The following is a 12,465-nucleotide window of genomic DNA, read 5'->3' as shown; positions in this document are numbered from 1 at the left end:
ACCAGTTTTTATATAACTCTGCTTTTACACCCGGGAGGGCGTCTCGAAGCGCTTCCAACATTAATACCACTGTTCACAGGGCCTTAATTCATTCCTTAAACCACATCTCCCTGGTGTGGAATATAATATATGCAGCCAGTGCAATATTAATAATATGCGCTACTCGGCTATAAATCAATCACACGAGCCATCTCTGCCATCACAGGTACCCATTTACTGGGTGGAGAGTATATTTTATAAAGTTATAGTTAAGTGAGTCTTGCTCATCCAGGGACACAAGTGTCACGACCTGGATCCGAACCCACACTCTGCTGAACAGAAGGCACAGTGAGCTTGAGTTTGGTACTCTTTTCCACTCGGCCAGGACAGATACAGACTTTGAAGGCCCTATCATTGTAGCACTTCATTATGGTCCGGAGGCCGGCTTTCCACAACAAGTTGCAATCAAAGATGAAGGGACATACACAACAGGAGGAGTACATATCCTGATAAGAGACTTGGGAACAATACTAAAGAAGCAGCACTTAAACTAAAGATCTTTTTACATACTTTTTTTCCCAAACTACATTTTCTGAATAACAATGATGGTTGACAACAGTTTCTTTTCACCTCATTGGTTGCCTTGAAAAATTGAATTATTTACTATTATGCTTGGAATAAATCAGATAAAATGACAAACATTGTAAAGCAGTCTCTTCTCCTATAATCAACTGCATAATCATTTTTCCTCCTGGGCCCAATTTCATAGAGCTGTTTAAGCACAAAATTTTGCTTATGCAAAAAAATTGTTGCCTAGTAAAATTAATTTACCGGCCAAAACTCCACTCAACTGTTATGCTAAGTAAACAACAGCTAAATACCAGTCACAAACAATGTATATGGGATGACATTTTGGCATGTAACATGTGTAAAATAAGCCAGCTCTTTTCGTGCTTAAGCAAATTTTTTGCTTAAGCAGCTCTATAAAATTGGCCCCGGTTATAACGGTTTCTAAAAACTTGTTTAGTCTTCCAAACAAGCCACAAATCACAGAGAAAAATATCCAACAGATAACATGCAAAAAAAGAGTTTGAAGGTCAGATCGTAAACTACCCCTATGTGACCGAAAATAAAGTACATTTTGGTTGCTTATAAAAAATAATAAAAAGTTGCTGCTTTTTTTCCACATGTAAGTTGCGCTCTATTATTGGAAAATGAATGTTTTACCCCCAACATGAAGACGTTACCATGGTAACAAAAAAATATAATCAGTGATCGGACGGAATGAAGAAACTATGCAACTTGTGTACTCGTGTACCATACTAATTTTCATCAAGTTTAATGCGAGGCAAACAACAATTTTCATACAATACAAAGTACAACTATTGCCTTTCCTACTATACTTAGACATCAGAGCTTGGACCTTTCTGTAAATAAAAAACACTTAATTAAAAATACAGATTTATACAAAAAATACAGGTTTGAAGTTAAAGCCATTATACACTTTCGGTACATAAAAGAAAAAAAAAGTTCACAGATTTACAAATAACTTACAGGGTTTACAAAAATGGTGAAAGACTTCTCTTGAAAAATATTCCATGAAATGCTTTACTTTTTGAGAAAACATTAAAACAATATCAATTCTCGATAGCGTGAATTACAGATTTATTTTAAACATGCCACGACACGGCGAAACGTGCGGAAACAAGAGTGGGTTTTTCCATTATTTTCTCCCAACTCCGATGACCGATTGAACCTAAATTTTCACAGGTTTGTTATTTTATTTACAAAATGTGATACACGAAGTGTAGGACTTGGACAATACTGTTTACTGAAAGTGTATAATGGCTTTAATGATGGGAGAAAGCTTCCCTTAAAATATTACTTGCAGAGGTGCTGTAGGTTTTGAGAATTAATGAGTAACACAAATTAGTAATGAAAATAATTTTTGTCTTAGTAAAACAAATAATGTTTGCGCATGTATGCTTGAATTCGAGACCTCAGCTGAGGTCTCAAATTCAATTAAAACATTTCAGTTAGAAATTGCTTCTTTCTCAAAAACTACGTTACTTAACAGGGAGCCGGTTCTCACAATGTTTTATACTATCAACAGCTCTCTCCATTGCTCGTTACCAGGTAAGTTTTTATGCTAACAAGTATTTTGAGTAATTACCAATAGTGTCCAGTGCTTTTAACAAGTTTTTTATGGCACTAAATATTAAGACAAAAGAGGAAACAAGCTAATCAGCGGAAAAGCCGTCTGCCTGGAGTGCGTTTTGGCGACCCCCAACCAAAAACTGTTTGTTGGTTGCTGCTCAGACTGAACGATAACCGAGTTGTGAGCTCGGTTACCGTTTGGTTATGACGTCAGAAACAGTTTTTGGTTGAGGTCGCCAAAACACACTCCTGATGTTATAGGAAAATTCTAACCTATCCACACCACTTTTACTGTATTGTACAAGCTTGTGTTCAAGGTAAACTTCAACAAACACATGCTGAATCAATGGGGAGGTTTACATAAGCAAAGTACATGGTAGCTCTCTACTAACATGGCTAATCCCACTGACTAGGCAAACCGGATGGCATTCTTTGAACTACCTAGGGGGCAAGGGCTCTGAGGAGGGCGGGTGGGGGGGGGGGGGGGGGCTCATGCCCCGTCATCACCCTCCCCCTCCTGCTGGTTGCACCACCGCTACTGACTGGCTTAGGCTAGACTTGTGGAATGCACAGAGAGAAAATTATGCCTGGATCCAACTTCAATTAATGGTAAGAAATTTGTTTGTGCTAACTGTAAGCGTATTTCATGGGCAATAAAGAAAATTAGGCGACCATCTTGCGCATTCACCATGGAATAACATTGTTACGTCTTTCATTTTCATACAGTAAGCACCAGGGCCCAATTACATAACGCTGCTTAACGGAAAGCAAATTTGCCTTCTTACTGTAGCAGAAACATTTGCTTAAGCCTTGGCATATTTCACATGTTAGCAGAAACATTGCCCGACCATATTGCGTGTTTACCGTGGATTTGCATTGTGATGTCATTAATTTCCGTGCGCTGCTAACCGGAAGGTTAGCATGCCTTTTCGTGTGCTTTCAGTTAGCAGTGCTATGAAATATAAATTGCACAGTTAGCACTACTGTTAAGCCTACTGTTAGCGGCGCAATGAAATGGTAAGCACAAAATCGGACGTTAAGCAGCTCTATGAAAATGGGCCCTGGTAATCACCACAATTGGTGTTCCCGCTGCCAAGTCACATTGGTAGCCTACCTCGCTACTTTTATTTACCATCTGGTTCAGTTTTTGTCAATATCGACAACCGCTTCACTTAGACCGACAACTTTCTAATTACACAAATAAAACCCAGAGGAAACTGCCGGTCACACTTAACTTTTGAAAAGTGTTTTCCAGTTTCCACTGTTTTGAAAACTTGAAGAAAAAAATCAGCTGATCAGCTCTAAAGATGTAGCCTGTTCACATTGATGATTTTACCTTTATAGAAAACTAACACAAAATTTGTTAACAGTTGTTTCTCATTTTTAAACAAGAACTCACCATTTCGAAATTGTAGATGGATTTTTGAGCCATGCATTTTGGCAGTGTTCAGACTGTGTAGTTTTTAGATTCATCCATCAATTTGAATTTTTACCACCTCGCTAGTTCAAAAGGCAAGGGAAACACTAAACGTACAATACCCTGGGCGATACATCTTTAGTTTGAAAAACTGTAAAAGTATTCATACAATTTTTTTTTGCACTGCATCTTCTGGCTGAAATTCTGTATCCCTGACAAGCCAGATGCAGTTGGTGAACTTATTAAATTGTTGTGGTACCTGCTGTTCATTACAACATTCAAAGACAGTGGACACTATTGGTGAGACCAGTCTTTACAGTTGGTGTATCTCAACATATGCATAAAATAACAAACCTGTGGAAATTTGAGCTCAATCGGTCATCAAAGTTGCAAGATAATAATGAAAGAAAACACAAGCTTGTCAGACGAAGATGTGTGCTTTCTGGTGTTTGATTTCGAGACCTCAAATTCTAAACTTGAGGTCTCGAAATCGAATTCGTGGAAAATTACTTCTTTCTCGGAAACTACGTCACTTCAGAGGGAGCTATTTCTTACAATGTTTTAAACCATCAACCTCTCCCCATTACTCGTAATCAAGAAAGGTATTATGAGGATAGTTATTTGGAGTAATTGCCAATAGTGTCCACTGCCTTTAAACTAGCCTGTCTATAGAATAATCTATTAAACTCAGTGTAACTGGCTAACTGTTGTGGACTTCAATGACATAGAGATCTTGTTTTCTTCCCATTTTAAAACAATGCAACCAAACCGAGCCTGAGAGGGGAAATAGTCTGGTACCTTTACTATACACTCATTAATCAAGCAGCTGCTGAATACAGGGAATATGACGGTGATTGAAGTAGCAATAATAAATAGTATTCACAGTAAACGGAAACGAATTGAAACAAATTGATTACGGATTCACTATCACCAAGATGGGTTGTCGCGCCAACCACTGCCCTTACCGAACCCTAGCTTCATGTGATTGGCCGACGAGTAAACCCGACTGTCATCAAAGTTGTTGGCGTCATTGCCACCGCCATTGTCTCCTATAGCAGAGTTGGTCATGTCTGGCCTACCGTCATCATGTCCGTACCATTTATCTTGATTTGGAAACACCACTGACGGATCATTGTGGATGTAGATGTCTTCGTCGGATTGGTCCCGGTTAGCTGGTAACCTGCATTGTTGGCTTAGTGAGTTGCCACGGCCCGATCCAGCAAAGTATCTTGTTTGTTGATAAGGTGAGTTGTTACGGCCTATCCCCATAGAAGATGAAGCCTCTCGGTAAAATGTGCGGGATTCTGTGAAGTTTCTGCCCTGGCCACGTGAATTGTTGTAGCGTGCTCCGTAAGGGACCTTCCTGTTCCGTGTGTTCACTCCCAATAATGCTTTGTAGGTATTGCTGCTCTTCTCATTTTGTTGGAAGTTGACGTTGCTGCTTGTCAACTAAAGAAAACATTCAATGCTTGGTTATTGAGGTTAACTGTTTCATATTATTGCGATTACATTTAATGGTAAGGATTGAAGTATTGCATGGTAATCAATATTAGGTCTGGGCGACGCTTGAAATTTATTATTCGATGAGTCGTGCATCAAATAGTTGCGACTACGTTTAATTCTCAAGCGCAACAGAGTGAAATTCAATCTGAAGGTTTGAAGGATTGTGCAACTGTCTGATTGTGGTTTGTAAGTAAATTATGTTGAATCATGAATAGTTGTGAGCGACACAATTGGTTCACCAAAACAGGTACACGCAACTATTATAGGATTTGAGGCATTGCATAGTGAGGTATCAACACATATATTTGGTTTGCGGTAACACCATGTGTGTATCTACTTGCCAGGTAGAGTTTGTTCTTAGAGAACTGTCTTTCTTTATTCTACTACCGCAGAGTAGATTTATCAGATGTTCGGGAGACTTCTCAGTTCTGAAAAGAACTATCCTGCTTTATAACTAGTACCCGGGCGGAAGGTATATCAAATCAGGAGACTTAGGTCAATAGCAGTTTAAAGGCACTGGACACTATTGGAATCACTCAAAATATTTGTTAGCATAAAACTTTCTTGGTAAGAAGCAATAGACCGTTAGAATCACGGTGTGGTCATTTTGATTTTTACTCCATTCCATATCATTGTAATCAAACTGAGGCTGGACAAAATAATAAGTCTGGTGCCATACACAATGAATGTTAGCATTCATTACAGTTATTGGAAACAGTGAACATGACCAAGATGGTGACAGCGTGATAAAGGTCTATATGGAGAGCTGTTGATAGTATAAAACATTGTGAGAAATGGCTCCCTCTGAAACAACACGTTTTTTTGAGAATGAGGTAATTTCTCAGTCGAATCTTAAAAGACTTCAGGTCTGAAGGCTTTTATTATGCATCTGGAAGTTTCATTATTCTATTACAACTTTGAGTCAAAATTTTCAGAGTTGTTATTTTATGTATATTTGGTTTGCGGTAACACCATGTGTACTTGCCAGGTAGAGTTTGTTCTTATTAAAGAACTGTCTAGTAGATAATCGGTGGTTCGGGAGACTTCTCAGTTCTGAAAAGAATTGTCCTGCTTTTTAACTATTCCCAGGGCGGATGGTATAGAAAATAGACTTGGACTACTACTTTAGCTTATAGGATCGTAATTAACTGTACTGCCGCGGAGTCAGTCCTGAATTGTTATTTTATGCATATATATGTTGGGATATACAAGTGAGAATACTGGTTTCATAGTGGTATTTTTTCATGGACTACGGCAATTTAAGTTTATGACAAGTGTGACAAACCTTCTTTTGTAAACCATCTTGTTTCGTGGGATAGGGTCGATGACGGTTACTCTCTCTTTCATTATGCAACAACTTGTTTCTGTGCCTCTGACTTCCCATGTGCTGTTTCATTTAAGTAAAGACGGGAAAACATGAACAGATTATCGCATAGATAAATAAAAAACAAATAGCCATGGACAAAGGGCAGGGCCTGCAAAGTCATCTTGTAAAGTTCTTTAAAGTTCATTTTGTAAAGCCTTCCCTTCAAATAATACTAACTGAGGTTCTGTAGTTTTTGAGAAATGAGTAAAACAAGTCACAAAATAATTTTCATCTCAGGAAGACGAAAATTATTTTAGCATGTTAAATCCCATTAACCAGTTATGATATTGTTGTGATTGTTGTTATTGTTGTTATTGTTGTTAGTGTTGTTAGTGTCTATTGTGACTATTATGCAATAAACCAGTCGGGCGTGACCGGTGGCTGGGCAGCACCCAGCGGCCTGGCCATGCGGCAGTCCGTTGTCAATCCAGTCAAGCTGTCACTTGGTTCTATTTATTAGTCCTCCGTGTAGACAAGGCCAACACGACTCACCATTGGTTTAGGTAAGCACTGAACTACAACAATATTATCACATAATCATAGCATAACTGGTTAATGCGTTTTACATGCTAAAACTGTTTTACTCATTTCTCAAAAATTACAGCACCTCAGTAAGTAAAATTTCAAGGGAAGCTTTCTATTATCATTATCTTCAAACTGTGTAAGTTTAATATAAATCTGTGGACGTTGTGTTTTGTGTTAGGAAAAAGTACAGCGGCCCTCTAAGCATGTACAACCGACTTACGCGACTTTCCTGAAAACTTTCATTTTATTCTAAAAAACTTGATGATCAATGAGGCTGAAAACTTCTACATATGTATTACAAACATCTTCATTCACAGGGAGTTTACAGGGGTATCATGGACAAAATTCTTGACCTACAAATGGAACCAAAACCCTTTAATACCTTGTCACCTCTTTCATTCCCTTAATATTACCTGAAGATACTGCTGCTCGGAGTTAGTCGAGACATTACAAGAAGCACAGGCAAAGTTGGTTTCTGGTTCAGAATTCACATTGGACGATGACGCTGCGAGGCGGCTTTCCTCGGCACTTATAACAGCATCTACTACACTCTTGTGTTTACCTCCTGGTTGAGATAGGATTGAAAAGAGAAGAAGAGAAAAATAGTTGACTCATTTGACTGTTAGGTTTGGTTCCATTGTTGCCACAATAAGCACAAATGAACAAAAAAGGGGGCCACTTAAAAGCATTAAACACTATTGATTGGTAATAACTCATAAGTAATTGTTAGCATCAAAACTTACTTGGCATGCTTGGTAACAAGCAATGGGGAGAGGTTGGTATAAAACATTGTGAGAAAAGGCTCCCTCTGAAGTAGAATAGTTTTTGAGAAAACAGTAATTTCTCACTTAAAATATCTGAACTGATTTTGAGACCTCAGCTGAAGTCTCGAAATCAAGCATTTGAAAACACATAGCTTCGTGCGACGAGAGTGTTTTTTCTTTCATTATTCTCTCGCAACTTTGACCACCGATTGAGTTCCAATTTTCGCAGTTTGTTATTTTGTGCATTTGTTGAGATACACCAAGTGAGAACACTGGTCTTTGACAATTGCCAAAGGTGTCCAGTGCCTAATAGAAATGATTATTAAAGCTAATGAAGAGTCGTCAAACCTTGACGGTGTTGTTCAAGTTGTAACCAAGAGGTGCAGATTGTTTTACAGATAGTGCACACAAGGGCTTCTTTTTCTTTCTCTGTTGATCCAATGGATTCTGTGAACGGGACAAAATTGCAACCATGAGGCAGAGTTAAAGGCACTGGGGTCGATTTCACAACGAGTTAGGACTAGTCCTAACTTAGGACTAGTCCTAGGAGATATACAAATTGCATGGATAGTCCAATTTTAAGTAACTGGTCCTAACTCGAGATAAGACTAGTCCACCCCTGAACACCTTTGGTAATTGTCAAAGACCAGTATTGTCATTCGGTGTATCCTTACATAATGCATAAAATAACAAATCTATTTGACTCAATTGGTCATCCAAGTTGCAAGAGAATAATGACAGAAAAGCAAGCTGGTTACTCAAATTTATGTGCTTTCAGATGCCTAAAACTGTAAAAACGGCTTCAGGCCTGAAATATTTGGGTGCGAAATTACCCTTACTAAAAAAACTACGTTACTTCAGAGGAAGCTATTTCTTAAAGCATTTTATACTAACAACAGCTCTCAAATGCTTGTTACCAGTTATGTTTTTATGCTAACGATTGTATGGAGTAATTACCAAGAGTGTCCAGCGCCTTTAATCCAAGATTCTGCAAACGATATTCATTCTAATACTATTCTATACTTTTAAACTAATATTTATTATTGTTGTTAATGTTTCATACTATGAAGGTTTTAATTTCATCGTCTTATAATGTATAAGCTCCACCTTCCCATATCCACTCTGCAACCTCCCCGCCCCCTCCCCTTCAACAGCTTCAATAAAGTTACCTGATGGAACGGCAATCTCCTCCTTAGCACTCAGGTTTAATTGGCGGAGTTTCTTAGCATGGCGCGCCCCGCTCAAGTGCATCTTGGCCTGGGACATGGCGGTGAAGGTCAGCCCACAGATGTCACAGTGAGGCATGGTCAGACCCTTGGCTGTACTGCTCGTAGATGGCAAGATACTGAAGCCAGAGGACAAGATTTCCTCAGTGTCGGAATCCGCTGGGAAAAAAAAAGAAATGTTCACAATTTTTGCATGTAGAGCTAAGTTCGAAATTTTAGATCCATTGACAATGTTGACCACAGCCCGGTTCAAGGCCCTACATGTACCTCCTGTGAATGCGAAGCGAATATGGACGTCACAAACTGGCACTGAATCATTCGCAACAGCTGAAATGTGCTCCACCCCTGCGTAACATTCCCTACTAAAACGGACCTGTGACGTCAAAATTGGATTCGCATTTGTATGCAGCGAGTATGAACCGGGCTTTCTATAGCACCAAGTACCAGTTTGGCGTACCCCATTCATGCCAGTGTACTGTGTTCTTTACACAGCCAGATAGGGCAAAGCAAAAGGGTAAAGTGTATTGTTTTTAAAAGGAAACAACTCTTAAGACCGGGACTCGAACCCACACTCTAATGGTCTGAAAGACTCAGAGCTTGAGTCCAGTTTGTTGATGGTGTTTGACCGCTCGGCCCTACTCAGGCCCTACTCAGCCAGAGTAGCATCAAATTCAAGTTCTAGTGGTTCAGTCATCAGATGGGTTGGAATCCCAGTCATGTCCTTGAACAAGATACTTTTACTATAATTGCTTCTCTTCACCCAGGGGTATAAATGGGTACCTGCGAGGGTAGAGGTTGATATTGTGTATGAAAAAGCCTTTGAGGCGTCACAGCAACTTAGGGCTGTGCCACTATTAATGGCCCAATCACCAGGGCACTAATAATGTGCATCAATATGGTTATTGTAAAACGCGCTATTTTATACGTGTAAGAACTGTTGGTGGGAACACCTTTCGGCACATACTTCCAAAAAGCATTGTCAAGCTTACCCTTCATCTCAGCTATACGCCTCAACTTCTTCTGATGCGTCTTACCACCATAATGCATTTCGGCCTGCGCCGCGGAATTCATAACGACTTGACAGATGTCACAGTTCTTAAACCTTCCATATGTTTTTGACTCTCTCTCCGGTCCCGTTAAAAGGTCGGCGTGTTCGCCCTCAATCGCTTGGGTTACTTCTTCTATGTTGCTTGATAACGTGTCAGTCTGCTGCCCCCTGTCTGTATCGTCAATGACAGGGGGGACGCTGGAGGGATCTGGTAGGGTAAAGTTGGATAACGAAGGTGGTGTGGTGGCTGGGCCCCCCACTGCATATACTGTAGCATTGTGGGATACACCCATTTCATAGCGAGTGTCCGACTCCAAAGAAGGATCATCGGACATCATCATCGAATCCATCTGTATGTGATAGTAGTTGCTTGCGCTATGGAAGTGGCTACGCTACAATGTTGTAAATATCACTTCATTACACATGTGCCGTCAGTTTTTCCTGCAAAGTGCAAAAGCTGAAATGAAAAATCTTTATTTTTATCTCTCTTACATTAATGCTTGCTTGGGGAGGGGGAGGGCTCTAAAGCATGACTGACACATGGCATTACAACCAGGGCCCAATTTCACAGCACTGTTTAACGTGCCAGAAAAAAAATTGCTAAAGGCACTGGCCACCTTTGGTAGTTATCAAAAACCTGGGCCCAATTTAATAAAAATTTTCGCTTACGCAGCTCTATGTAATTGGCCCCAGTCTTCTCACTGGCTGTATCTCAACATAATGCATATTTAGATTAAACCTGTGAACATTTGAGCTCAATTGGTTGATGAAGTTGCGAGAGAATAATAGAGAAAAAAAAACACCCTTGTGACACAAGTTGTGTGCTTTCAGATGCTTCAATTTGAGACCTCAGCTGACCTCAACAACTCAACGGTTGAGACAGGTCGACCGCTCGGACAACTCGACAGTTCAGACAACTTGACTTTAAGACAACTCCACTGATGGCCAAGACAAGTCGACGGTTAAATGGTCGACCCTCATTACTGATAATATATGATATATTTAGTTTACGAGAATTTCCTGTATCCTCTGCTTACCAGTTATCACGCTATTATGCCTTTTTCTTTGAATTGGGAAAAAAATAATGATGCCATATATCAACCGATGCCCTAATTATCTTCATTTGTTAATATGAAGTATGCAAACATGTATTAAAACTTGATGGACATTGAAATGTTCACACCACACACCGATCTTGGATGACTTCAACTGGCCCCATTTGTTTTGAGTTTTTCATGTTTTCACGGCAAACGAGAAAGTATGGTTTCCCGGTGAAGCCATACATGGAAGAAAAATCTGCAGTGACTACAAGTGTTCTTTGAGATTCTGTGTATGACTGTATAGCCAGCAGTTGCCTTCATTTTATTCAAAATATATTTTTATTAAACTTTTAAACTTACCATGGTAACTTGCAAACAATAAAAAAAAAATTAAAAAATATAAAAAGAGTGAATAATTACTGGCTTCAAAATCTGATTTCTAATTATTTTGTTTCTATTTTTGTTCTTAATATTTATAATAAAGCGTATAAATAAACAGTGATAATTGAATCAACAAGCTGATGTTTAAATTTTGATATAAATAATATAGTATTGATACGAGGGTTACAAAATAAAAATCTCCAAAAATATTAGAAAATGATATAAGGCACATGGCTTCTTTAAGCCTTGGTATTTTTTTTTCAAGAATGCTCAGCAAAACATTCTGTCACATGATTTTGATCATCATGAATTGTGAATTGAAATAGCGTTTGATGAAACTTTTTCGGTGGGCAAATATTTTTATATGGCCTCAACATTATGACGTATTTTTGTACCTTGTAGAAATGCCTAAAATACCAAACTTTTTGCATTTACAAGTGCAAATGACCAGTGGAGCCTTACGTATTTCTAAGTTTTGGTCAAAGAAGAGGAGACTCTTTGCTTGGCATATAAAACCACACAATTTTTATCTAGGGACTGTTTACATCGCACACAGAAAGGTAAAAGATTTGCAACAGGGACACCTCGAAAACAGGACATCCTACGATATGACTAAATAGATCCTGCATTCTTTATAATTATATCGAATCATTAGGTAATTCCCTTCATCTCAAGCAGGTGTGATTTCTAGCCCTGGTCTGCCATGTCTGCCTTATCAATTAGATACACTTTCATTTTCAAATTACAGTAAGTTAAGTAACCTCTCCTCAGGGTCCCACAATTGCCAACCAGCCACCCCTGGGGACATATGGGGGATGGGGATGCCCTCTGGTTCAAGTCAGTACAGTTTGGTCGTCATCCCCGTCAAATTTAACCAGTTTCCACCCATAATACTTTACCTCAAACATCCCAATCATTTTTAAACCCTACAAAATAAATGCTTTAACTAATTATCAAAATTCACTAGACTTACCATACAACCATCAATAGTATACGCACAACCATTAACTATAGAGAGAGGAGCGCCACCAAGCGGATCTTCGGGGAACATTTTTCGAC

At 39.0% G+C, this 12,465-nt stretch overlaps 1 protein-coding gene across 2 annotated transcripts; it reads right to left on the bottom strand.

The window, feature by feature from the left end:
• Positions 1 to 1,289: 1,289 nt before the first annotated feature.
• Positions 1,290 to 12,461, bottom strand: LOC139949674 (uncharacterized). Of its 2 annotated transcripts, XM_071948146.1 has the most exons (7): positions 12,380 to 12,461; positions 9,927 to 10,442; positions 8,881 to 9,096; positions 8,060 to 8,158; positions 7,361 to 7,512; positions 6,342 to 6,443; positions 1,290 to 5,002 (listed from the first exon to the last, which is right to left on the bottom strand). In XM_071948146.1, exons 2-7 carry the CDS (start codon positions 10,333 to 10,335, stop codon positions 4,481 to 4,483), a joined length of 1,500 nt encoding a protein of 499 aa, XP_071804247.1. In that variant the 5' UTR covers positions 10,336 to 10,442; positions 12,380 to 12,461; the 3' UTR covers positions 1,290 to 4,480. The 2 variants fall into 2 exon arrangements, with proteins under 2 accessions (XP_071804247.1, XP_071804255.1); XM_071948154.1 differs by lacking the exon at positions 8,060 to 8,158.
• Positions 12,462 to 12,465: the final 4 nt, after the last annotated feature.

Source organism: Asterias amurensis, chromosome 2 (genome assembly GCF_032118995.1).
Source record: "Asterias amurensis chromosome 2, ASM3211899v1".
Classification (NCBI taxonomy): Eukaryota; Metazoa; Echinodermata; class Asteroidea; order Forcipulatida; family Asteriidae; genus Asterias; species Asterias amurensis.
This window is presented reverse-complemented; position numbering and strand designations above follow the sequence as displayed.

Coding starts and splice junctions, on each gene's coding strand:
- LOC139949674 (XM_071948146.1), bottom strand. CDS start 10,335: ATGGATTCGATGATGATGTCCGATGATCCTTCTTTGGAGTCGGACACT. Junction 7,513..8,059: donor ACTTGAACAACACCGTCAAG/GTTTGACGACTC, acceptor TATCTCAACCAG/GAGGTAAACACAAGAGTGTA. Junction 5,003..6,341: donor AAGATGGTTTACAAAAGAAG/GTTTGTCACACT, acceptor TGTTTTCTTTAG/TTGACAAGCAGCAACGTCAA.